This window comes from Canis lupus, chromosome 36 (genome assembly GCF_011100685.1).
Source record: "Canis lupus familiaris isolate Mischka breed German Shepherd chromosome 36, alternate assembly UU_Cfam_GSD_1.0, whole genome shotgun sequence".
In the NCBI taxonomy this organism is placed as follows: domain Eukaryota; kingdom Metazoa; phylum Chordata; class Mammalia; order Carnivora; family Canidae; genus Canis; species Canis lupus.
The window spans coordinates 6,012,766-6,036,337 of record NC_049257.1 but is presented as its reverse complement, the minus strand read 5'-3'; the positions used below and the strand labels follow the sequence as shown (position 1 = coordinate 6,036,337).

The 23,572-nt window shown below is 36.4% G+C and overlaps 1 protein-coding gene across 1 annotated transcript in view; it reads left to right on the top strand.

Moving 5' to 3' along the window:
* Positions 1-23,572, top strand: part of PLA2R1 (phospholipase A2 receptor 1) — a 115,025-nt gene that overhangs the window by 68,751 nt on the left and 22,702 nt on the right. Inside the window, exons 12-20 of the mRNA XM_038584629.1 lie at positions 4,819-5,021; positions 6,760-6,905; positions 10,377-10,461; positions 12,618-12,750; positions 13,334-13,369; positions 13,847-14,004; positions 18,900-18,964; positions 19,219-19,322; positions 21,148-21,287. Coding sequence (XP_038440557.1) covers positions 4,819-5,021; positions 6,760-6,905; positions 10,377-10,461; positions 12,618-12,750; positions 13,334-13,369; positions 13,847-14,004; positions 18,900-18,964; positions 19,219-19,322; positions 21,148-21,287 — 1,070 coding nt within the window. The remainder of the gene's footprint in view (positions 1-4,818; positions 5,022-6,759; positions 6,906-10,376; positions 10,462-12,617; positions 12,751-13,333; positions 13,370-13,846; positions 14,005-18,899; positions 18,965-19,218; positions 19,323-21,147; positions 21,288-23,572) is intronic.

The window sequence follows — 23,572 nt, the reverse complement described above, 5'->3', positions numbered from 1 at the left end:
ATCCAGTCCAAACTGACTATATAAATTGACCACCAAACAGGAAGCCTGCTGTTTTTTAAAAACTTAGCCAAGACTCTGTCCTTATGTCATATCATCAAGATATTCCATCTATGGTGGAATCGCAGTTCTGCCACTTTTTTCAACTTTGTATTACATTCCTCGAATGGTGTAATGACCCCGCATATATCCATAACCAGTGTCATCCATTATGAACTCATGGTCTATCTTGTTTCATCTATACCCTCACCCACTTCCCCCTCTCCCATATTTTGTCATAGCAAAGCCCAGACATCATAATGTTTCATCCACAAATATTTCAGCATTATCCCTAAAAGATAAAGACTTCTTTTTAAAATACATGACTATAAGACAATTGTCACAGTAAAAGTAATTAATTATAATTTCCATGACATAAATCTTCAGTTAATTCTGAAATTTCTAAATTATTCATAGATACTGTATAATGGATTTTACACTATTTTGCATCCATCTATTAGTCAGGCTCTGTGACAAAAGTTTTGTTTCTAAATCTAGATGCTACTGCAGAAAAGGTGTGCTTCGGGCAGCCTGAGTGGCTCAGCGGTTTAGCGCCGCCTTCAGCCCAGGGCCTGATCCTGGAGACCTGGGATCGAGTCCCACGTCGGGCTCCCTGCATGGGGCCGGCTTCTCCCTCTGCCTGTGTCTCTGCCTCTCTCTCTCTCTCATTAATAAATAAAATCTTAAAAAGAAAAGAAAAGGTGTGCTTCACTCATATGGGATAACTCCAGAGCATTTACCCCAATCTTACCAAGTCAGTAGAAATCTTCTGCCAATGGCAGGGAAATTGGGATCCCAGGAGAGCACATCAGATCCGTTTTTCTTAAAAGTGACTCCGCATAGCAAGGAAAAGCCTTCCAGCCAGCAGATAGATAGGCAGAGCCAGTTTAAGGCTTCCCAGAGTTCTGAAACGAATCACCACATAAATGAGGGCAAACTTATTCTCATTTCTGGGCACTCTTTGGAAATGTCCGTATCTCTTTATAGTCATGTAAATAATGTCACATGTATGTTACATGTCATACAAAGTAAAAATGGGATTGTAGATGTTGAGGGAAGTGCTATGGGCACACACAGAAAAGAAATGTAACAGGGGGAATGAGAGGGAGCTCCATGGAAATGGAGGAACATAATTTGAGGGGAAGATTCAATCATTCAACAGCTCTTTACTGTATGCCTGCCCTCTCTGGACCTTGACATTGTCTCATGGTAGACGCAGTCAAATCTGTTTTCAAATTCTGCATCAAACCCTCACCATGCGGCAGAAAAAAAGGACAGAGAAGGAAGGGGTAGGAAGAGGACCTAAGAAGTAAGGATTATTGCAGGATGGGAAAATAATTATACTCAAGTAAAATAATTGTCCAGAGGCTCTGAAGGCCCAGCTACAGTTCCCTCCTACCCTGAGGCCACAGATTGATTTCGTTCATCTACTTTCAGGTATTTGGCCAGAGAGGATAGATAGAAGCTTTCCAAATCAGCTCAATTTCTATGGTTAGTGGCTTTGCCAAATGGGAAGGACTAGAATAGTGAATTGGAATTTCTTAATTGACCTAAAGTTATCCATATTTGATGTTTGATGGAGAGAGTGAAGGGGGATAGAGGGAGGGTAGGGCACGTAAAGAAAATCAGTTTAAATGTGAGATTCACCACTGAGGAATAGGATGATAGTTTTTCTTCTCCAATGGGAAATGAGTTATTGAATTTGAGAACAATTTCTGTAGGAGAAAAGCCCCCTCCACTGTCTCCCATACCCTACCTTATTATTTGGCTTTTGCAAGCACACCCACAATATAGGATTATAAATTCGGTTTATATCTCCCTTAGCCCAGTCTCCCTTTATTACCCTGCTTTACTGCTTCTTTGGGGCTGAGACTTTAAAATTTGGGTCAAATGTTCCATTAAGTTAACCACTTTAGAATACCAATAACACTCCTGCAGCACTCTTCATCTTCATAGCAGATCACAAACATCTCCTTCTCCACTAATGAAGATGAGTTGAGTATCTATAGTATCTAAAACCAAAGCTATTTAATCATTGTCTGATGTGAAAAAGTAAGACAAAATGCAAGACCAACAAAAAAAAAAAAGTATATTACATTTTAAACTTGCTGATTTGAGCTTTTTAAAAATTCTTTGAACATGCAGGAAGAACTTCTGCCACAAAATCCCAGCTTTTGTAATGAAAAGTCAAAATAAGAATAGAAGCAACATCTTAGGGGTGGTTTTAGTCCTTCCTATCTTTAAGGATGCTTTTAAATACATTATTCCATTTGATCTTCATGAAAACCAGTGAGAAGAAAAGGGACTGTTATCCTCACATTTCAGACAAAGTTTCTTGTGATTAATTACCTGTTTGGCTTTTGAGTCACTAAATATTTGTGCTGAGACTAGAACTCCAAACTTCAGGTGCCAAGTCAAAGGCTGCTGGGGAAGGAAGGACGGAGGTGTTGAGGGGGAGTGTATGTTTGCCTTGTTCTTTCAACTAGAGCAACTCCATTGGCCTGTTACATTTGGGGCTTCCATGCAGATTTCCACATTTTGATTTCATTAGAATCATTAGAATCTCATGACAGAGTATGCAGCATCTCCTCTATTGTTCATGACCCTGCTGGATCATGAGCTGCATTCTAAAATTACATTGAACAGGATTGCAAAGCTCCTCTTTCCTTGAACAGGATTGCAAACATCTCCTCCTGAGAGGTTGCAGTTACATGCTATAGTGTTTGCCCTTTGCGTGGCTCCCATCATTCATTCATCTTTTTTTAAGATATTAATTAATTAATTAACTTATTTATGAGAGACACAGAGAGAGAGAGAGAGGCAGAACACAGGCAGAGGGAGAAGCAGGCTCCATGCGGGGAGCCCAACTCGATCCCAGGACTCCAGTATCATGCCCTGGGCCGAAGGCAGGCACTAAACCGCTGAGCCACCCAGGGATCCCTCATTCATTTATCTTTAACACTGTTAATTAGCTGTTCTGGCCAATGGAGCTGACTGATGGTCTGTGTATACACCAACTCTCTCTCTCTCTTGACTTTGTTTTTCTTCTATACAAGTCATACTAGTCATGTTTTCTTGTTTTCTACTGGTTACTTTCACCTTTCTGGGTCTCTTTGACGCATCAGCACACACACACACACACACACACAGAGGACTGTGAGCTTCCTGTGGAAGGCCGTGATGCCTAGTGTCTAAGGTAGGACATGAACTCAGGATTGTTGAAGACACAAATGCTGGTTCTCTTTCTCCCTTATTCCTTCTCTTTTTCCACAAACTCTTCCATTCCTTTAGGAGAGGCTCTTTGTATATCATCCTCTGTCTTCTATCTCACTATCTCTTAGTCTTTCTGTGAGCATAAAATAATCACCCATTGCTGACAAGGATAAAGCCAGTTGCTCTGTATCTAAAAAGAAATTGAAGCCATTCCTTGTGAAGGAAATTAAGCAAGACAAATATCTAGTACCAAGTGACTACGTTTTTAAAAGTGCCTTTAGGTCCAGAGTCATCAGAGTCTTCAGATGTTCATCTATAATTGCTTCCTTTTTTTATAAGCACCCCTTGAAAACTCTTTTCTCCTTTTTATCTTTCAAATTTCAGCTCAACTGTCATTTCCTGCAAATCCTTTACTGACATCCTGAAGCGGACTCCATCACCCCTTCTGGAATCTCCCAAAGAAATCTGGACTCTCCTTTACTGTAGTACTTTATACATTATGTTCAATGCAATTAATTCTTTGTGTCTATGCCTCACACTAAAATAAAGAATTTTTGTTTTGTTTTGTTTTGTCCTTTTATCCCTAGCAGCTACTATACCGACTAGCCTGGTATGCAGATATAGGTGCACAATTTTGTTGTTGTTGTTGTTGAAGTTGATTTAGATAAATGAACACTTTGGCTTCAAGAAAAAAAGGTTCATTCTTACTTAATTTTTATTCTATTTTTGGAATCGGATTGCTTTCTACTATTCACTGATATTTGAGGTGTATTTTTTAGCTGTCCTGTGAGTTATATAGATTTGATGACAAACGAGCATCTTAACATAGAAATTGTTTCTATGGAAAAATATGGTTCATTTTCCAATATGTTCAAGCATACACAAAAGAACAGAACTTCATCCAGAACTAGATGGTCTTTCCCTTTTCCTTAATGTCTGCCTAATTCCACCCCCAGAGTTTCACCCCATATGGAATTTCTCTCCACTCTCCCGTGGTTTGCAGTTTGGCTTTCTGTTATGTACCTTGCCTTGAATCCATCATTTATGTATTTTCTCTGTCAAATCTGTTTCTCAGAGGATAAGCACAATGCATTTTTCATTGTTGATTTTTCACAATGGGGTTTCAAAGCACAGTATACAGAGTAAGTGCTCAGTAAATGATGGTCTGAATTTTTCTCTGAGCAGTTAAAAAAAAACTCAATAATTGAAAGTAGAGGAATATTGGCATTTGACTGAAATATTCGAGGCTTGATTGAATACTGGGGATATTTGAGTCCCAGGTTGAATAGTGCCTAGCTCCCTATCATTTGCCATCTGAGCTTCAAATGTCCAAATTCCAATCTTCATGGGCTCTTTTCCCTTACTTTTTTATCTTCTATTGTTTGCTTCAAAGATGAAAGGAAGAGAAATGAGATAGTTCTGCTAAGAAAGCATTCTTCTTCATCTTTCTTGTTCTTATGTGGCGCTTCTTTATGAGATGTCAGTTGTGCAATGCTCTAAAGACCTGTCTTCCAAGAACAAAATGTTCTAGTAATTCTGGTATTAAAAAATGTTGTTTTCTGCTTTTAGGGTACAGTGGTGGCTGTGTTGTCATGCGAGGAAGGAGTCCACCTGGTCGCTGGGAAGTGAAGGACTGCAGACATTTTAAGGCAATGTCCCTGTGTAAGCAACCAGTGGGAAAACAGGAGAAAACGGAGCAGGAAGAGAGATGGCCCTTTCACCCCTGCTATTTGGACTGGGAATCAGAGCCTGGCTTGGCCAGCTGCTTCAAGGTGATGCCAAGGGTACCTAGGCATTCTCAGTGGAACCAACATTATTTCAGTTTTGTTCATGTATCCCAAATTCCTTTACTCCAGACCAGTGCCTAGCACACAGCAGGTACTTAATATTTATTGGCTGTATCTATCTTTTCAGTTATATTCCAAAATAAGTTTAAGTCAAAAGACTGACATATCTCTGATAATACTGAAGTCCTCTTCTTGAAGATTGGTATCAAGGCCCTAGTCAATACTGTTCTGACTGCATAGTCCCAAATGAACAAGGCAGATGCTCACTGGGTATTGAAATGGTACAATTCCATATCATTTGTATGAAAATGAATAAGTCTCTATTATGGAATAACACCATTATGCTGCTAAAAATAGCTTTTGCAGCTTAACAGATACCTGAAGATCGAACAAATTAATAGATACAGTTGATATATATGTGTGTGTGTATATATATATGTCTGTGTGTGTGAAAATTGTGTGAAGGAATGTCTTTTTGCAAATCAGCTTTAGATCCTAGATGTAAATCAGTATCTACAATCTTCTTGTCATGAAACATCTAAGAATGCATTCAGTTTAATGTACACATGTACAATCCTACATCAAATTCATCAGATAACAGTGACCTCACAAAGGAATAAGTTAAACCTTAGAAATTAGCAAACTGAGGCAGCCAGATGAAGTGATTTGCCCAAGATCACAATTATTTATTGACAGAGTTGGAACAAATGCCTGATCTCAGGGCTCCCAGTCCAGTGCTTTTTCCATTACAAATTACTCGGACATGTCAACAAACGTGTGGTGTGTTTGATGGGCATGGTGCTAGGATTGATGAATTTTAAGTATTCAAGAAAAAGTTCCCAGAGGAGGTGAGTTTTGGCATATAATTTTAAGATGGAAAGGCTGCGCTGTGTCCCACAGGACCAGGAAACCTATTCATTCTGGTCTCAGCAAATCAGAGTCTGGTGAAGCCTGGCCGCAGGATGCCTGCCTGGCATTACAGACTCTGGCACAATGTCAGGCAGATAAAATTGAGGAGTGCACAGAGGCCTCAGGTCTGGAGTTCTGTATTTGTGGACCTTCACCCTTGATCCTAAATAAAATCAGAAGTACATCTCCATTTGACTGATGTCTTTCTGCTACTGTGAGGACAGCTGAGAAACAACAGAGAATTTAGGCACAGCTAAGACCCAAAGACCTTAGTAATATACCTGCCCTGGTCCCGGGTCTCATTTCTCATTTCCAGCTATAGGTTAGCCAGATTCATGATCATTCAGCCAATTCTAACTTGTCAGAAGGTAATCTGGTGGGATAGAAATTCATGGGCTCTTGAAGCAAGGACTTCTGGATCTAATCCTAGCTTTGCCTATTTGTAGTTGTTTGACCAGAAATTTGTAACCTCTGTTAGCCTGACTCCCCGCATCTCTTAATAAACATTTATTAAGGGACAAGTATATGTCAGTTACAGGGTATTTAGAAGAAGAAAAAAGAGTCCTCAAGGAGTTTATTTATAAAACTGAGCTCATTATATCCTCCTCGTGAATTTGTTGTGAGAATAAAATGAGAAAATAGTTTTACGATGATTAGACACATCCTAGTTCAATAAGTGTTATTTTTCCCTACTGGGTCAAGCTTTTAATATAGAATAATGACAATTGTACTACTGTTATTTTCTTGTCCAGAATTAAATCGCCTCACCTTATCCATGATAGTGTCAACTTTCTTTTTTCTCCTACTAAACCAGGTATTTCATAGTGAAAAAGTCCTAATGAAAAGAACGTGGAGAGAAGCAGAAGCATTTTGTGAAGAATTTGGAGCTCACCTTGCAAGCTTTGCTCATATTGAGGAAGAGAATTTTGTGAATGAACTTTTACATTCAAAATTTAATAGGTAAATACTTGTTAATTTTGAAAAAATGCAATCAAATATTCTGTTTCCCAGTAATAACTTATTAGGGATGAGTATCCCAAATATTTGTTTAAAATCTCAAGAATTTGTTTTAAGCCGACACAATTAGCCATTAATTGTGAAAGAAAAATTTATTCATATAGTTTTATATTTATATTACACCAAGTTCTTATTCTATAAAACAAAGAACAAAGTGATGGTTGTTTTGATATTTGAAATCTTTTCTGTGTATCTCAAGTCAGAATTTTAGAGCCTTTCCAGAAAACTCTAATTACCTAACCCCATGATATTCAAAGTGTTGTCTGACGATCCCGAGAGTCCTAGAACCCCAAGATTAGGAGATCAAGTGGGCTGAGGTCCTAGTTCCATCACTGACTCACCAGAGCAGCTCCCACCGGCTCTACTTCTAGTTATTTGTATATAATAGGAGTCCATGTAAGATTTTGTTTGAAAAAAAAAAATCCCACTGATTGAAAAAAACATTCCAAACCAACATCCGAACTTTACATTTGAGGAAATAGGCATTCACTTGTCGGTATCCATCTTATAAGTTTACAGAATCTTGAATTACATGGAATTAGAAGATCAATTTAAATTTGAAGAAATGAGAAAAGCTTGTGCTACCTTTTACCCAATGTAAAAATTCTTTCCAGTATATTACTGTGGTCATCTACTATCTGCACAATTCCTTTCAGAGTGATCCTTATTTGGGAGAAAGTCCATTCCATTGTTGGAGGCTGGTTTCAAAGATCAAATTTCTAGTAAGCCAGAGCAATACAGATCAAGTAGATTATATTTTTGAACATTTGAAGACAGCCATTATGTTCTCTTTTAGTGAGTCTTCTCATCCATTGGCCTCTTTTTGTAATATGTTCTTGTCAGCTAGCATACATTTTTGGAATATCTTCTATGGGAGGGGTACTTCTAAATGATTAGCTGGTTGGAGAATGCAATAGACAAGACAGACAAAATCCTGCCCCCGAGAAAGCAGTATGAATCCAATGGCTCCATACATTTATTAAATAAAAACAAATGTAACATCAGGTACTATGCTCCAAGCTCTGGAAATCTGGAGTCTCAATGAAACACTTGCTTAAATTACAGAAAAAATCCAAAACTATTTTTTTGGGAAAATCCTAGGCTTCCCCATAGGTCACCTTTAGGACACTCCAAACAGTGATTAATATGTAACATCTATCAAATTATTCATCTCCTGCATCTATAGTAATGTTCTTAATGGTTGGAGCCATTGAAATCATCTCCCAATGTACTCTCATAGAGTACTGTTGGGGGAAAAGAGTCAAATATTATTTGCAAAACAACGCAGAAACTTGGAAATTTACCATATGCATTAGCATTGTAAAGGCTTCTAGAAGGAAGCATTTTCTTCTACCACAAACCTCTTTTTTTGAGAACACTTATCAACATCCCATGAAAATTCTAGCCCCTGTGAGAAATCCTGACCTAAAACCACGTTTCCCAAATCTGGCTGATTCTCACACTCACTTGGACACATTTTGACACAGAGCCCTCTGGTCTCACACCAGAACTGCTGAGTCAGATTCTCTGAACCTGTGCTCGCTTTGGCAGCACATATACTAAAATCAGATTCTCTCTTTTTTTTTAATTTATTATTTTTTATTCTTTTATATAAATTTTATTTTTTATTGGTGTTCCATTTGCCAACATATAGAATAACACCCAGTGCTCATCCCATCAAGTGCCCCCTCAGTGCCCGTCACCCAGTCACCCCCACCTGCCAACCACCTCCCCTTCCACCACCCCTAGTTCGTTTCCCAGAGTTAGGAGTCTCTCATGTTCTGTCTCCCTTTCTGATAAAATCAGATTCTCTGAGACTGAAGAAAAGTTCAAGAAGCTTCCTGACTAAGTGGACCACAGTCTGGTGTGGGGCCACAGATTCAAGGGATGCAGGATAGTCTCCATTGTTCTAAGTTGTAACTTTGCTTCGTGACTTAAGCTCTTTGCAAAACATCGAGTATAGGGAGGTTTGCTATATGAAATAACCATGTGCAAACTGCATCCAAATTTGTTGTAAGATCAAATATCATTATGTCTATTTATATAAGTTCTCACACTTGAAATTTCTTGTAGAACTTAATGCCAAGCATCTACCAAATTATTAATCTTTAGCACTTAATCACAAAAGCTGTATAATATTACTTTGCACCAAGACTGCCAGGGAGTTTAACACAATCTCATGCTTGATTATAGCAAATAAACCAGTTCTCATAGTAGCATACATGCTTCTCCTTGTTATGGCACTGCTTTTTTATTTCTATCTTATTATTTATTATATTATTAAAAATGATATAATTATAGGAAATTGATGAGGAAAAATTAATGCCAGTTCATCATCTAGGAGCCAGTACGTATCAGGAAAAATGTAGAACTCTGAATTCAGTGAGTAAAGGAATAAAAAGTTCTTAAGGCAGGAGAGTGATATTGATGTGAAGGTACCTGGCTTAACCTTAAGGCAGCATCCTCCCCCTCCACAACCTTGTAAATTGTAAATTGTAATCATGGCAGTCATCAGCCAGGCCCCAGTGATCTCATGGATTTCTAAGTCACATTTTACTTTCATTTGTATTGTTCAAGCAAAATAGCTCACATATCTGAGAAAAGGACGCTTCAGAATAAGCTTGCTTCACTGCACTAACGAAAATAAAGCATCTGTCATGACTTCTGAATCTTTTAAATCTTTAATTCTCCAAATTATTCTCAGAATATTATCTTAGTGAGATGGTTCGTTGTACAATTAGACTTTATTGGTTGATTTATTGAGTACTCTGTGGTTTGATGTATTTGTCCTCCGCCTAATAGGAGGAAAGATGATTCTCTGTGGGGCTTCTCGCCAAGTCTAACCCAGTGGTGAATGCTGAAGTTAATTTACTGTGCCTCAGACTGATTTGCTATGAAATTATGTTGGGATCTGAAAAAACAAAATACAAACTCTGCTGTGTACCTTTTATTAAAGGGTGTGGTGGGTAATTAACCTTCAAAGAATACATGAACATTTGACCAAAAAGCAACAAATCAAAGCATAGGAAAGTAGTAAATGTATAGTAAAGTAGTAAAAAGTCCTCTAGGGAAAAGATGTTCCAAATTTCTTACCAACTTGCCTTCGTGTGTTCTTATATGATTGAAAAGTGCTGCCATCCCTTATAAACATGAGAAAATAGTGTTCTGAATATGAGTTCACTTCTCCCCCAACTGCATGTCATCAAAGAGCACACCATACAAGCCCAGAGTAATAGGAAGCCATAGCTCAGATTTTGCATACAGAAAACATTCAGTAAATGTTCATTGACTTGATCGATCCTGCCAGGAGCATCAGCTGTTTCCTGTGCACATAAATACTTTAAAATATTACTTGAACCTTTTACATTTTGTTGTGAATTGAGTAGGAAGAGCCAAGTTTTTGTTTTTTCACAGGACAGAAGAAAGGCAGTTCTGGATTGGATTTAATAAAAGAAACCCACTGAATGCTGGCTCTTGGGAGTGGTCTGATGGGACTCCTGTAAGTTTTTCCAAACTGAAGAAAAGGAAATGAATTCAAAACAGGTGACCCTGGAACACTTTGGTAAACCAACCAAGGGAACCTGGAAATAATGACCATATTTCCTGTGACTCAGACCCAGATAAAAACTGCACCAGATCCTGGTACCATAGGAGTTATTTCTGCAAAGTCCTGGGAAACCTTTGCTAGCTACATAGTTTTGAGGCCAGCTATAGGATCTCATCCTGGAAATAAATAAAAATCTCCAACCCCCCTCCCAAACTATCTCTCCATGTAAAGAGTCTTGAGAAAGAAGCAACTGTTGTTTAAAATAATATTAGGCTTTCTTTACTTCACCTTCCCTCTCTAGCTTGGCACCTAATTATATGAATGTGGGACCCTTGTCCAGATCACAATGAAAAGAACCATTTCAGTTTATCTCTAAAAGAAATGCCAGCCTTAGAAACACCATCTCCTTCTCAACCAGAGCAAGTTATCTAGAAGGAAAAAAAAATTACTTTTCTTTCAGCCTCATACTTGTAAAAAGCTCTGTGAAGGAAAAAAGGAATTCACTATTACTTCTTTTTTCAGGTGCAATGAGGAATCCTCATATTTTCCTTAAGATGATAGGGAAAAAATGGGAGCTGTATCCCAGATTGAAATGAGATCCATCTGAGGGCACATGCAAAATCAAATTATTCAGTTATACCTGTGAAATAGGAGGCTAACATAAGCCTGCAGTGAGCACTTAATGCAGCTCTTATTTACTGAGCCCGAATTATATTCTTACCACTGGTTGAATGCACTGCTGCATGATCTCATTTCACCCTTATAATGATTCAGTGCAGTGGTTATTAGAATGCTTAAATAGTTTTCCTAAAATAATGCATAACAGAACCAGAATTTGTACACAGGTTGTCTGCCTCCAAAGTCATGATGTTATAATGTCTTCTTGTTGGCAAAATATCATCAGCCTAACTTTGAAATAGTAAAGATCAATAGAAAAGAACAATCTCTAGCCCCACTAGAAAAAAATTTGCAGTAAGGAAAGGATCTGTGGAAATCTGTATGTGGAAAACAAAAATAATAAGGACATGCTAGTTAAACATGTAACATACACACACACACACAAACACACACACACAAATAGTGCTGCGTCTCTGAGAAGGGTATCAGGACCAGAGAGTAAAAAGAGACCTTAGAGATCACCTGCCCCATCCATTTTGCTATCAGATAAACTGAGGCCCAGCGAGTGGAAGGATCTTAGCAGACTCCACCTGCTACATAAATGACAGTCAATATGGCACCTGGAAAACGAAGTGTGGTATGTAGAGGCTGAGAATGTTTCCTTTTGTTTTAGTAAAACAATCTCATTAGTAATAGAGAGGAGTAGACTATTTGGTTCAGCATAAATGAGATAAACCCATGAAGCAGTGCATGGAGTTCCTCATCACCACTCCCTACTTGGACAAAACAAATGTTCAAACTCACACTATGGTCTGAATACATATGAGCTTATGTATTTTTACGTTAGGTGAGTTGTATGATTGTGTACATGTTTGAGGAGGCGTATAAATGTTTCAAACATCCTCTTTTTTCCAAATTTTTACTCCAGTTTCACCTGTGGTCCATCCACTTTTCTGTCAAGTAGCCATTAAATCATTGATAAGATTGAATTTTTATTAATATCCCTCTTAAATGACCATTCATGGAAAGCTTTGGATGGTTTCCCAGTAAAAGCTAGTGAAAACTTAAAATTTAGTGACTAAAGACTAAAATCTCAGGGTATATGCAAAAGAATCTACATCACAGATGAGACCCAAATCTAACAGATCAGAGCCTTCCAGAGGTTTGCCCAAGGTCCCAGGGCTAGCCTATTGTGGCCAGTGAGAAAACAGTACAAGTTCAGAAGGAACCCTGCTTCTGATTTATTCCTTCTGGAGAAAGGAGTAGCTTGCCTACTTTTAAGAAAAAAAAAGCATCTTTAAGGAAAAATGTTAGTTTCGTTAGCTTGTTCTTCACAAATATGAAGCAACCTTTAATTGCAATCTTATCCAGACATTTCTTAAGCTTCCTCCAAGTCTACTGTGGTTTATTTACAGAGATGCCTGTTTTGATCTTTTGAAACTTTTTGTGGGGGATCATCGTTAAGAAATAATGAACTTCATCTGCTGCAGGTTGTCTCTTCATTTTTAGACAATACTTATTTTGGAGAAGATGCAAGAAATTGTGCTGTTTATAAGGCAAATAAAACATTGCTACCCTTACACTGCAGTTCCAAACGTGAATGGATATGCAAAATTCCAAGAGGTAAAAACATAAGATTTTTACTATATGTTTACTTTCTAATAATCTACAGAATTTTTCCAAGTGAAGAGTTACAGAAATCTAAAATTTAAACACCTGGACTGCAGTACCAACAACCATCATGACGATCCAAACTGTACTACTTCAGCAAAGAATGCCCCACGGGGGAATGAGAAAAAAGTGACACCAGGGCAGTACACTAAGTTAGTTAATAGGAAATTAGGGTAACCAACTATATTGTGGAATACGGTATTTTTCAAGTACTATCTGGAAGAAATGTCACTGTGACATTACAAGCAACCAAAATTATTTGTCAAATGAATAGGTGAAAGCACCTAACGTAGTGTGTGATGCACAGTAGGCCCTTGACAAGTGTTCACATCCTTTCTTCTTTGATCAGAGGCCTCTCTTGAGCCTCCTCTTCAAGTGTGAGAGCCAACCATACTTCAAACAGGACAAAGTACCTAGTTTTTAAGTGGTATTTTAAAAGGCAAAGTACAAAATACTGTGTTTAGAGCTGAAGTAATTCAGAGATGGTACACTTGTGAAGAAAGGTCACTCAAGGTTGTCTGCTTTCACTTTGCAGATGTGAGACCCAAGATTCCACCCTGGTACCAGTATGGTAAGAACTCTCCTGGCAGTTCTTGAATATCTAATTACATGCCATTATATACCATTCCTGTATTATTACTGTCTTCCAATTGAGCTTCTCTTTTCTTATGTCAATCTAGAACTAATTAAAAATCAAATTAATAAAAAGTATTTAAATGATTAAAGGTTAATATTCTAACAACACTATTTTCATGACATGTGAATTTAAAATATGTATTTATCCCAGACCTTGCAATACAAATGAAGTTTTCTTAGATGAGATAAACCAAGGAAAATAAGCAAATTATATACTTAGTTGTATGTATGTAAACATACTTATTTATGTATATGGCACACACACACATACTTTTTTTTAATGCTAAGTGACTAAATTACAATTGTGGGGTAAATTATAGTATATCCTATTTAAATTGCATTATATCAGTCAATGGCTTTTGCATCATTTGCATTGGTTTTCAGTGTTGTTGTTGTTGTTGTTGTTTTTCAGATGCACCTTGGCTCTTTTATCAAGATGCTGAGTATCTTTTTCACACCTATGCTGCAGAATGGCCCTCCTTTGAGTTTGTTTGTGTCTGGCTACGTGGTGATATTCTCACAATTCATTCTGCACATGAACAAGAATTTATCCACAGCAAAATAAGAGCGGTATTTGAATACAATTAACCATGAGAAATTCAGAGCTTAGCTCCTTCTTCTGTCTTTGGGGGGATTTTTTTAAAATTTGACTACAGACATTTATTTAAGTTTCATTTAAAGCCATGTATTTTTGAGAATTGATCGTCTTCCTGTTATAGGGATTAAGAGAAAATAATGGAAACACAAGTTTACCATGTTGGTCAATCATTTCACTATTGTCATTCTTTACTAGCAACAGTTATGAGTAAGTAGAGTTTTATTGTTTTAGTGAGGCTCATTCAATCATTCAATATCTATTTATTCAGTCTACTCTTCTAAGGGCTGGGGCTTTATCAGTGATTAAAATAGACCAAAATTCCTGCCCTCATGGGTCTTATACTCTAGTCTGGGAAGAAAGACCGTAATCAATGTAAGTACATAGCATTACATAATATTTTAGGAAAAGATAAATAGATAAATGCCATGGAGGAAAATAAAGCACAAATGAAGGACAAAGTGTACCTGAACAGTGTGTGTATGTGTGTGTACATGGCTGTTTTAAAATTTTGAATTTTACTTACAAGAATATAATACTTTTAAGTCTATAAAGACTCAATATTCAGAAAATAAGGAGTGGTTTTCCATTTCAACTTAAGTTAAAGACTTGGGCAATCTTTGAGGAGCTAGGCTAATTGGAGAGAAAGCATGCAAAACCTGTTAAATAATGAAGCAGACTGCCAAAGAATAGTGTACACTTTCAGTGTATTTCTCCAACAAGCATTTATTGAGCATTAGGTATGTGTCAGGCATTGTGATATTTGTCAAAGTCATAAAAATGTCAAGAACACAAAAATGAGATATAGTCTCTGTTTTTAAAAAGCTAGAAATAATAGTAAGTGAAAAGGGAGCAATATGTACAAATTATCAAGGGAACACTAAGAGAGAGAAACTTATTCTGAATTTTTACTAGGAAACCTTTGAAAGTAAGAAAAAAACCTTTTACCATTATTTCATGATCGCCAGGAATCCTTTCTTGAGCTATCATCTTTTCATATATTTGTAAGTTGATTGTTAAAATGAAGCTCTATATTTAAAACATCTTGGCATGTAAGAGAAATGTCTTCTCTTACAGCTCATGGAGCTTTTCCATTTCTATAATCCTATTTGATGCACAGACAGCCTGCAAGGTACAGGTAGGTCAGGGCTATTACTGAGTTGTAATGGAAAAAGCTGAAAAACAGAGGGATTAGGTGACAACCCCACGGTCCCACAGAGACTCAGTGAAGACTAACCACAAGAATGAGATATTCCCCACTACTGGTTTGTGTGCTATTTTACCACCCTTTCTCTCCTACAAATAGAACACTCAAGCCAAATCCATGTTAAGCATCCACATGTCAGAAAAATACATTTATTTCTTTAACAAGACAACAGACTCCTGGTGGCAATAACAAGACATCAGATCAATTGTCTGAAAACCAATCCATCCATCGACATGACAAAGTGCATGTCTCAATTGGAACTGATATTTAGCCAATACTTATTGTAACCGTAGCAGGTACTGTGCTAAGTACTACTATTTAATGCCATTTAATCTTTCCAAGGACTTTCTGTGGGAAGTCTATTATTAGGACATTTTACAGTTGAGGAAGCTAAAACTCCAAAGAGGTGAAGCAACTTGGTTACTTACACAGCAGCTAAGTGATGGAATCTGGAAGTGAACCCAGGTCATCTGACTTACGGAGTCATTTAAAACCCTTCTGCTAGCAGTAGAACAGCAGCTCTGTCTCACGCATGAGCAATAAAAGACTTCTTTGATCTTTCCAACAGGGCTTAGGTCTCCTAGGAATATCTGCAGGTCTCTTCTCTTCACCTTTCCCTGAATTCACTCTCCCAATTATTAGTGGTTGGGAAGCCAGTGGGGATGGCAGAGTTAATACCTCCCGAAGAAGGAAATAGTAAAACCCATGTGTTTAGCTGTTTAAGAAGCCATACCTAGTGCCATCCATGATACTAGTTGAGGACTAGATCTAGTTGTGATGTCAAACCAGGTGAACCTTGTGGTGTCTTACATGGCAAAATTGTTACCCAGCCTGTGACCATGTTGATACAGAATGCCTTGTCAGTATGATGGGCGGGCAGCTGACTGATCTAACATCCCGCTGTGCTACAAAAGAAAATTACTGGACTGTTTAAAATGTGTAGATGAAAAAGGGACAAGGGAACTAAGGGAAAGGGTATCAATTTAGAAAGAAGAAAGCTCTAAGTTTCCAAAGCAATTCTTATTATCGCATAATCTATGGCTGTGTTATGCACTCTTTGGTGGTGGTAGTAGTGATATTTATAGTGACCATTTTCACTTCACCAGTAAGAAATTCCATATCTATGTAATGTCCTACTAGAATGAGTCAGTCCAGAAGTTATTTTATTCCAGGATGAGTAACTAAATATGTAGAGATCATAAAATTCACTTTTGTGGCACTCTCGTCCTATAAATGCAGGAAGAATCAGAATAGTAATTAAATATAATTTTTAGAGATTTTATTCATTTATTCATGAGAAACAAAGAGTGAGAGTGGCAGAGACATAAGAAGAGAGAGAAGCAGGCTCTGTGCTGGGAGTTTGATCCAGGACTCAATCGCAGGACCCTGGGATCTCAACCTAAGCCAAAGGCAGATGCTCAACCACTGAGCCACCCAGGTGGCCCAGTAATTAAATATTTTTGGTATTACATATCTGTTGTATAGTTTCCCTATAAAGAGTAGTAACTCAGAAATGTGAAAAACAAAAATAACATTTAGTTGGGAAGTAAAAGAACTATTGAAAAAGAAAGCTGGATGAAATTTTAAAAATCTGAAGCAGATTTTTTTTAAACAAAGTGTTTCTATCTTGGAAAAGTGGTTAGTCAGTATTTTCTCCTTGAATAACAGAATACCACAGGCATGATGAGAGTGAATTTTTGAGTACTTCTTTTTTAAGCCATCTTGTTGGCTAGATTAATGCCCAAAAAATAAAAAGCCATAAGCACTTTAGGAGTTCTTTAACATGAACTACTACCCAATTAATCCACTTGGCTAACATTCCTATACTGTGTTGTGCAATATTTGCATTTCAAAATTGCAATTTACTTTTATTTTTATAATTTCATGTCTAAATACTCTTAACAAAAATATATTAAAGCTATGAGTCATCCTCCAAAATATGGTGTTTTAACCCTTAAAATAACATGGTTTTGATATGACAGGTTACTCTTCCTTGTATTAATTCATAGATCAATGACTTCATAAATTATATTGGATATTGCTATATCTTATTTTTTATAAGTATTTTTCCCATATGATTCTATCTATAATGACTATAACAAAGTATGGTTGATGTTATGAAATCTGTAGTCATATTACATTTCTTTATTTGAGAGAATATTAATAAGTCTTCTATTTTTGTGGTTTGATACCTAAGCTAAAAGTTACAACATCTATTTTTCACCATGGATTTTTCACTTGAGATATCATCTAGCTCATCCTTCTAGCTTGTGGTTCTATTCTGCATCACAACAGGTTGTAATGTGCCATGTGGAGGATCACCATGATATAATTGAGGTGGCAATAAATATGTCACTTAAGATGTAGTTATAATTTCTCTTTAGAGGTCCTTAATTGGGGCAGTGAATGATCAGGCCATGATTTCCACTATTGTTGCACATGAGACCTCTTTAGATTGAATGAAATTGTTGTGGTTCTCCCACTGAGTTCACAGCCAGTCTCAATGGATCCATTCCAAAGCCTGACAATAGGAATCTAAATTCAGCATGTAAGAACATGTCCATGAAATAACACCTCAGGGACCCCAAATTATAGTTGTTCCATCTTGCATTATTCTCAAATTGCTGATATGGCAGACAGCCACACTATTCAAGGAATAAAAATACCTGTTTATAAATTAAAATGTTAGAGAACTCTTAGGTTCTGTTGTATGATGACCCAAAATTCATATGGAAAAAAATATATATCTTAACGTGTATTTCCAATTTTTACAGAAGAAATGAAGTGCAAATTTAAATACACAGTGCTTTCAAATTAACAAATTTTTAGCTTAAAAATTAAGTTACATTTCACACACACAGCATACATATAAAGTATATTGATTTAGAGGTCTTAGGGAAATCCTTACTGCTTCTTCCTCTTTTATAGTTAAAGAGGGAATTTCAATTTCCTGGGTCATAAGTCCAGCATTACATCTGCTGTAATGTATGTGTGTGTGCATGCACACATGCATGAACATGCTGTTTCATTTCATACTTTATTGTACTGATATCTGTATGATAAATAATGGTACAAAATTAGTAAAATGCAAAAATGATTTTCTGGTTGTTAAACACTGGTAGTTTTGTAGTATTCCTTTGTCCTACATTGAGTCTATTTAAATGGGGAGGGTGCTAATACTGTTTAAAAGCTTAACAATCAGACTAATGCCAAAAATTCAAAATCTTTTTTCTATTGATGTCTTTGTGCTTTGAATTGTTTTTCAAACAGAGTGACTTATGCAGTGAACTATAAATCACTGAGATGATAAACCACTAAATTTTTAATCAAAAAAAGGAGTCTGCATCTTATTTTACTTTACAATATTATTTTGTAAAGCTCTATTATGAGAGTTAGAAAATTTACTTTTAAATACATAGGGAAAGTTGTAAGAAAGATTTTCAATAGTTGATTCTAATTTCCCTTCATAATGAGGAGGGAATATTTTTAAATAATAGTTTCAGGTTCTCTCAAGATGCTAGGCCTTAGTGTACTCTTCTTTAGATAATTGGGTAAAATAGTGAAGAATAGAAAGCTATTAACAGCAACCCCATTAATCTTAATACTGAAAAGGGAAAACAAGTAGAATAAATGCTGACATATTCTTTTTTTTTTTTTTAATAGCTATCAAAGTATGGTGTAAATTGGTGGATTGGACTTCGAGAAGAAAGAGCCAATGATGAATTTCGGTGTGGACCTAGATCAATTTGCATTTTATTTTGTTTGACAGGTTTTATTTGCAGAATGATTGGACTAGATCTTAGTGATCAATTTGTTAAATAGGCTTCAAACATTGTCTTTAATTTATAAATTTCCATTTTTCTAACTAAAGACCCGAGTATCTTTTTAATTTAATAAAAATTACCCCAGAACTCCAAGAATGGTGTTGGAGATTGAACATATGGAATAAAAGAAGACCCTAAAATTCTTAATTTACCTACAGCTGGAATGATGGAGCACCCGTAATATACCAGAATTGGGACAAGAGAAGAGAAGGATCTATGAGTAATCAGAGCCAACGATGTGGCTTCATTTCATCTATAACAGGTTATTATATTTATCCATTTTGGGGTTTATAATACAAACTGATAATTTTCAGAAGGCTAATGTCTCCTTTACATTGCATTAGTTCAGTGAGAAAGTTTTGTTTGGCTGGCTTGCTTTTTTTAGTTGAATATGTTGAGTTTCATTAGTCTTAAGGATGGCCATTCCTATAGTTAGTTAATTCCATGCATTCATGTTCTTGAAAATGAATTACAACCATAGAAGTCATCCCTCAAGAACCAAAACAGCACCAGAAATAGACCCAATGAAACTGGTCAAAAATATGCCTGACAAATACTACTCTCTAAAAAATTTCAATATGGGCCCATTTTTAAACTCTCTTCTTAATATTCAGTTTATAATTGGCCAGAACTTTTAAACCCTGTGAAATTTACTTCCACTTTCCCATTTTTTAAAGATTTTTAAAAATTTTTATGTATTCATGAGAGACACAGAGAAAGAGGTGGAGACATAGGCAGAGGGAGAAGCAGGCTTCCCGCAGGGAGCCCGATGCGGGACTTGATCCCAGGATTATGGGATCACACCCGAGCCCAAGGCAGATCTCAACTGCTGAGCCACCCAGGCATCCCTTCACTTTTCCATGTAAGAAAAATTTTCATTGAATTCAGTATTTTTTAAATACCTGGCATTAACTGCTTCTCGCCATAAAACATCAACGATCTCCAAACTGTTTGAGAAATACAGTTTACCCTTTAAGATGGGTTTTTAAATTTTAATTCAATTCGTCAAATACATACAGTGTTATTTGGGTTGACTGTCCACTCATATCCATCCCACTCTTTATATCCTATAAAAGGTAATTATGTTCCTAATACTTAACATAAGGAACCTATGCCCCAAATCAGAAAAAGGATAAACATAGAAAGCAATCCTTGGTGTAAGGGTATTTTCAGAGAAAGGAAAGGAAAAACCACGTTGTTAATCAGCTCTCTCTTGCCAGCAGGTGTCACAACAGCCTACAGAAAGGCTGTTTTGTAATTCTGGAAGACTAGCAGCTTTTCTGCTTTGAAAATAGCATTCTTAAAAAAAAAAAAAAAAAAAAGCATTCTAGCCCCTCCTTCAAAATGCCAACATTTTTTGGCTTATATCCCTCACACTAGAAAACTGAAACTGCCTTTGCAATTTACACGCATCCTTGCACTATTCTGGGATTTATAACTTGAATGCTAATGAAATGCATTCTATAACCTTTACTCTGAAAAATATAGCTCTTCTAAATTAAAATACATTTTCCAGGGGGCTAAGGACTTTGGGATATATCTTCCCGAGGGCATGTCTATGTGTGCCTGTTTTTTTAAGGGTCAGTGTTGAAAGTGCTTCTTTCTTAGAAGTTACTGAGTTAATTTTTCAAGATTACATATTTTCTAAAAAATTATAAATTAGAAATGATCTATTGTTTTAGAATCTTTTTTCTCTTTATACCGAAGCTGAATATTCTAAAACAAAAATATGAGTCTACATTTTTTTGTTAACCAAACCAAATATTATAAGAACTTTAATCAGTTTTGTGATTTCAATTGTAGTATTTTAATTAGTTGGGGTTTGGGTTTTTTTTTTTTTTTTCTGGTTTTGTTTTTGTTTTTCTGCATTTGCAAAATTTCTACATTCTTGAATTAGAATTACTGATTTGGTACCCCTGCTCAGTTTGCTCTGGTCACCAGAGAACTCTACAATTACCAGTTTAGTTCAATTTCTAGATTTTAAAAAAAACTATGATAAATCATTAGCAGTCATAAAAATGTGATAAAGAATGCCTACAAAGAGTTTCCATTGTTTCAGGTCATGTCTAACCCATTTACTCCTCCAGGACTCTGGGCTAGTGAAGAGTGTTCAGTTTCTTTGCCTGGCATCTGTAAGCGAAAGAAGATTTGGGTCATAGAAAAAGAGAAAGATACCCCAAAACAACATGGAACATGTCCCAAAGGATGGTTATATTTTAACTATAAGGTAAACTCATTTTCAAAAAGCTGCCTTTGTTGCTGTTTTGTAGATGTTTATTTTAGAACAAAATCAAACGGTAGGTGTGGCTTTGAAAAACCAGAAGTTGTCCATTGGGACCTGGAATTTTATTGTCACTACTTTCAAGAGATTTCAGTTTTCAATGTATGGGCAAACCTCTTGGAATAAACAGCCTTGGCATCACCCTTCATTTGTATACTCAGTTTTTGCTATTGACACAGTCATTCATTGTGCCGTGTGACTGTTTCATTAGGCGTGATGCATGCGAGCGTGTGTAACTAGGCCCTGCCCTCAAATGAGCTGTCAACTGCAGAGGGTACAGACTCCATCTTCTCCTTCTTTTGTGTCTTCCCTGCCTGGAGCAGACATAGAGCTCCGCCCGCCTTGTGAATTGACCCACTAATAACATAACTCAGTCAATGTCATCTTGAGCCTCATAAAGCTGGTGCTTCTATGCAGAATTGAAATTTTTTTTTAAATTGCCATTGGGGATATTGTAAACCAGATTTATTATTTCTGATACTGCCTCCAATTAAGACCCTCCACTCTTTATGTTTCATAATGAAATAACTTTATAGGCCTTAGGTGGAAGTAATTAAAATGCATCCCAAATTATAAATGTTTCATTCTTTGATAATGGAAAAACCCAAACTGTGTCATAATTTAATATGTTCATATGAAATTGCTCTTTAATTGTGGACAGCCAGTTATCAATCTGTATGTTCAGTTATATTTGGCAGAGCCTTCTCTTTTTTTTTTTTTATTTATTTACTTTTTTTTATTGGTGTTCAATTTACTAACATACAGAATAACACCCAGTGCCCGTCACCCATTCACTCCCACCCCCCGCCCTCCTCCCCTTCTACCACCCCTAGTTCGTTTCCCAGAGTTAGCAGTCTTAACGTTCTGTCTCCCTTTCTGATATTTCCCACACATTTCTTCTCCCTTCCCTTATTTTCCCTTTCACTATTATTTATATTCCCCAAATGAATGAGAACATATAGTGTTTGTCCTTCTCCGACTGACTTACTTCACTCAGCATAATACCCTCCAGTTCCATCCACGTTGAAGCAAATGGTGGGTATTTGTCATTTCTAATAGCTGAGTAATATTCCATTGTATACATAAACCACATCTTCTTTATCCATTCATCTTTCGTTGGACACCGAGGCTTTTTTGTGATCATCTCATTGTTAATTTGTGATATGAGGCCATTTGGATTTTTTACCTGTATTTGTTGAGCACCTACTACATATATGGCACTGATTTTTTTAATTGTGGTAAAAATTCACCTAATATGGAATTTACCATCTTAACCATTTTTAAGTGCATAGTGCAATAGTGTTAAGTATATTCACATTGTTAAGAAATGAATCTGCAGATCCTTTTTATCTTATAAAACTGAAACCCTAAATCCAAAAAAGAACAACCCCTTGTTTCCTCTCCCCCAACCCCTGGTAACCACCATTCTACTTTCTGTTTCTATTAATTTGACTACTTCAGATACTGTGGATAAGTGGAATCATACGTTATTTGTCCTTTTGTGACTGGTTTATTTCACTAAGCAGATTGTCCCCCAAGTTTATCCATGTTAAAGCATGTGTCAGAATTTCCTTCCTTTTTGAGACTGAATAATATTCCATTATATGTATATACCGTATTTTGTTTTTCCACTCGCCCAGTGATGAACATTTGAGTTTCTTGCACCTTGTGGCCAAGAGTTTTTGCTGGGTAATTATATATATATAGTTTTATTGAATTTTTTAAATGCACAAAACTGTTATCCCATCTTATATCTGAGAAGAGCAAGACTAGTCACATTGTGTGCTTTTCCTGAAACTTAATAGCAAATAAATGTCAGGTTGAGAATCAACCTCAGTTTTTCTGACCTTGAGTCTGGTAGTGTTTGTCTCTTTCCTGTAGTTGCCACTTCATATAAGAATTTAAGGATTACCAGATCAATTTAGCCCCATGACACAATCTAGTGGCACTGTGAGATATCTTCTAAAATATAGTCGTTTTCTAAGACTTTATATGGTATGGAGGTACATTTTTAATAGTTAATATTTTCTCTCTGATTCCTATTTCCCCATACTTTAAAATCTACCAGTTATACATTTCAATATAAAAAAACATAGCAAGTATTTAGTAGAACACTGAGTATTACTAAGTCTTGAATTAAAACCTTTGACAATTAGTTCTTTTTTAAGCTATTCTACTGTGGTAAAATATATTTAAAATAAAACATGCCATTTTAACCATTTTTAAGTATA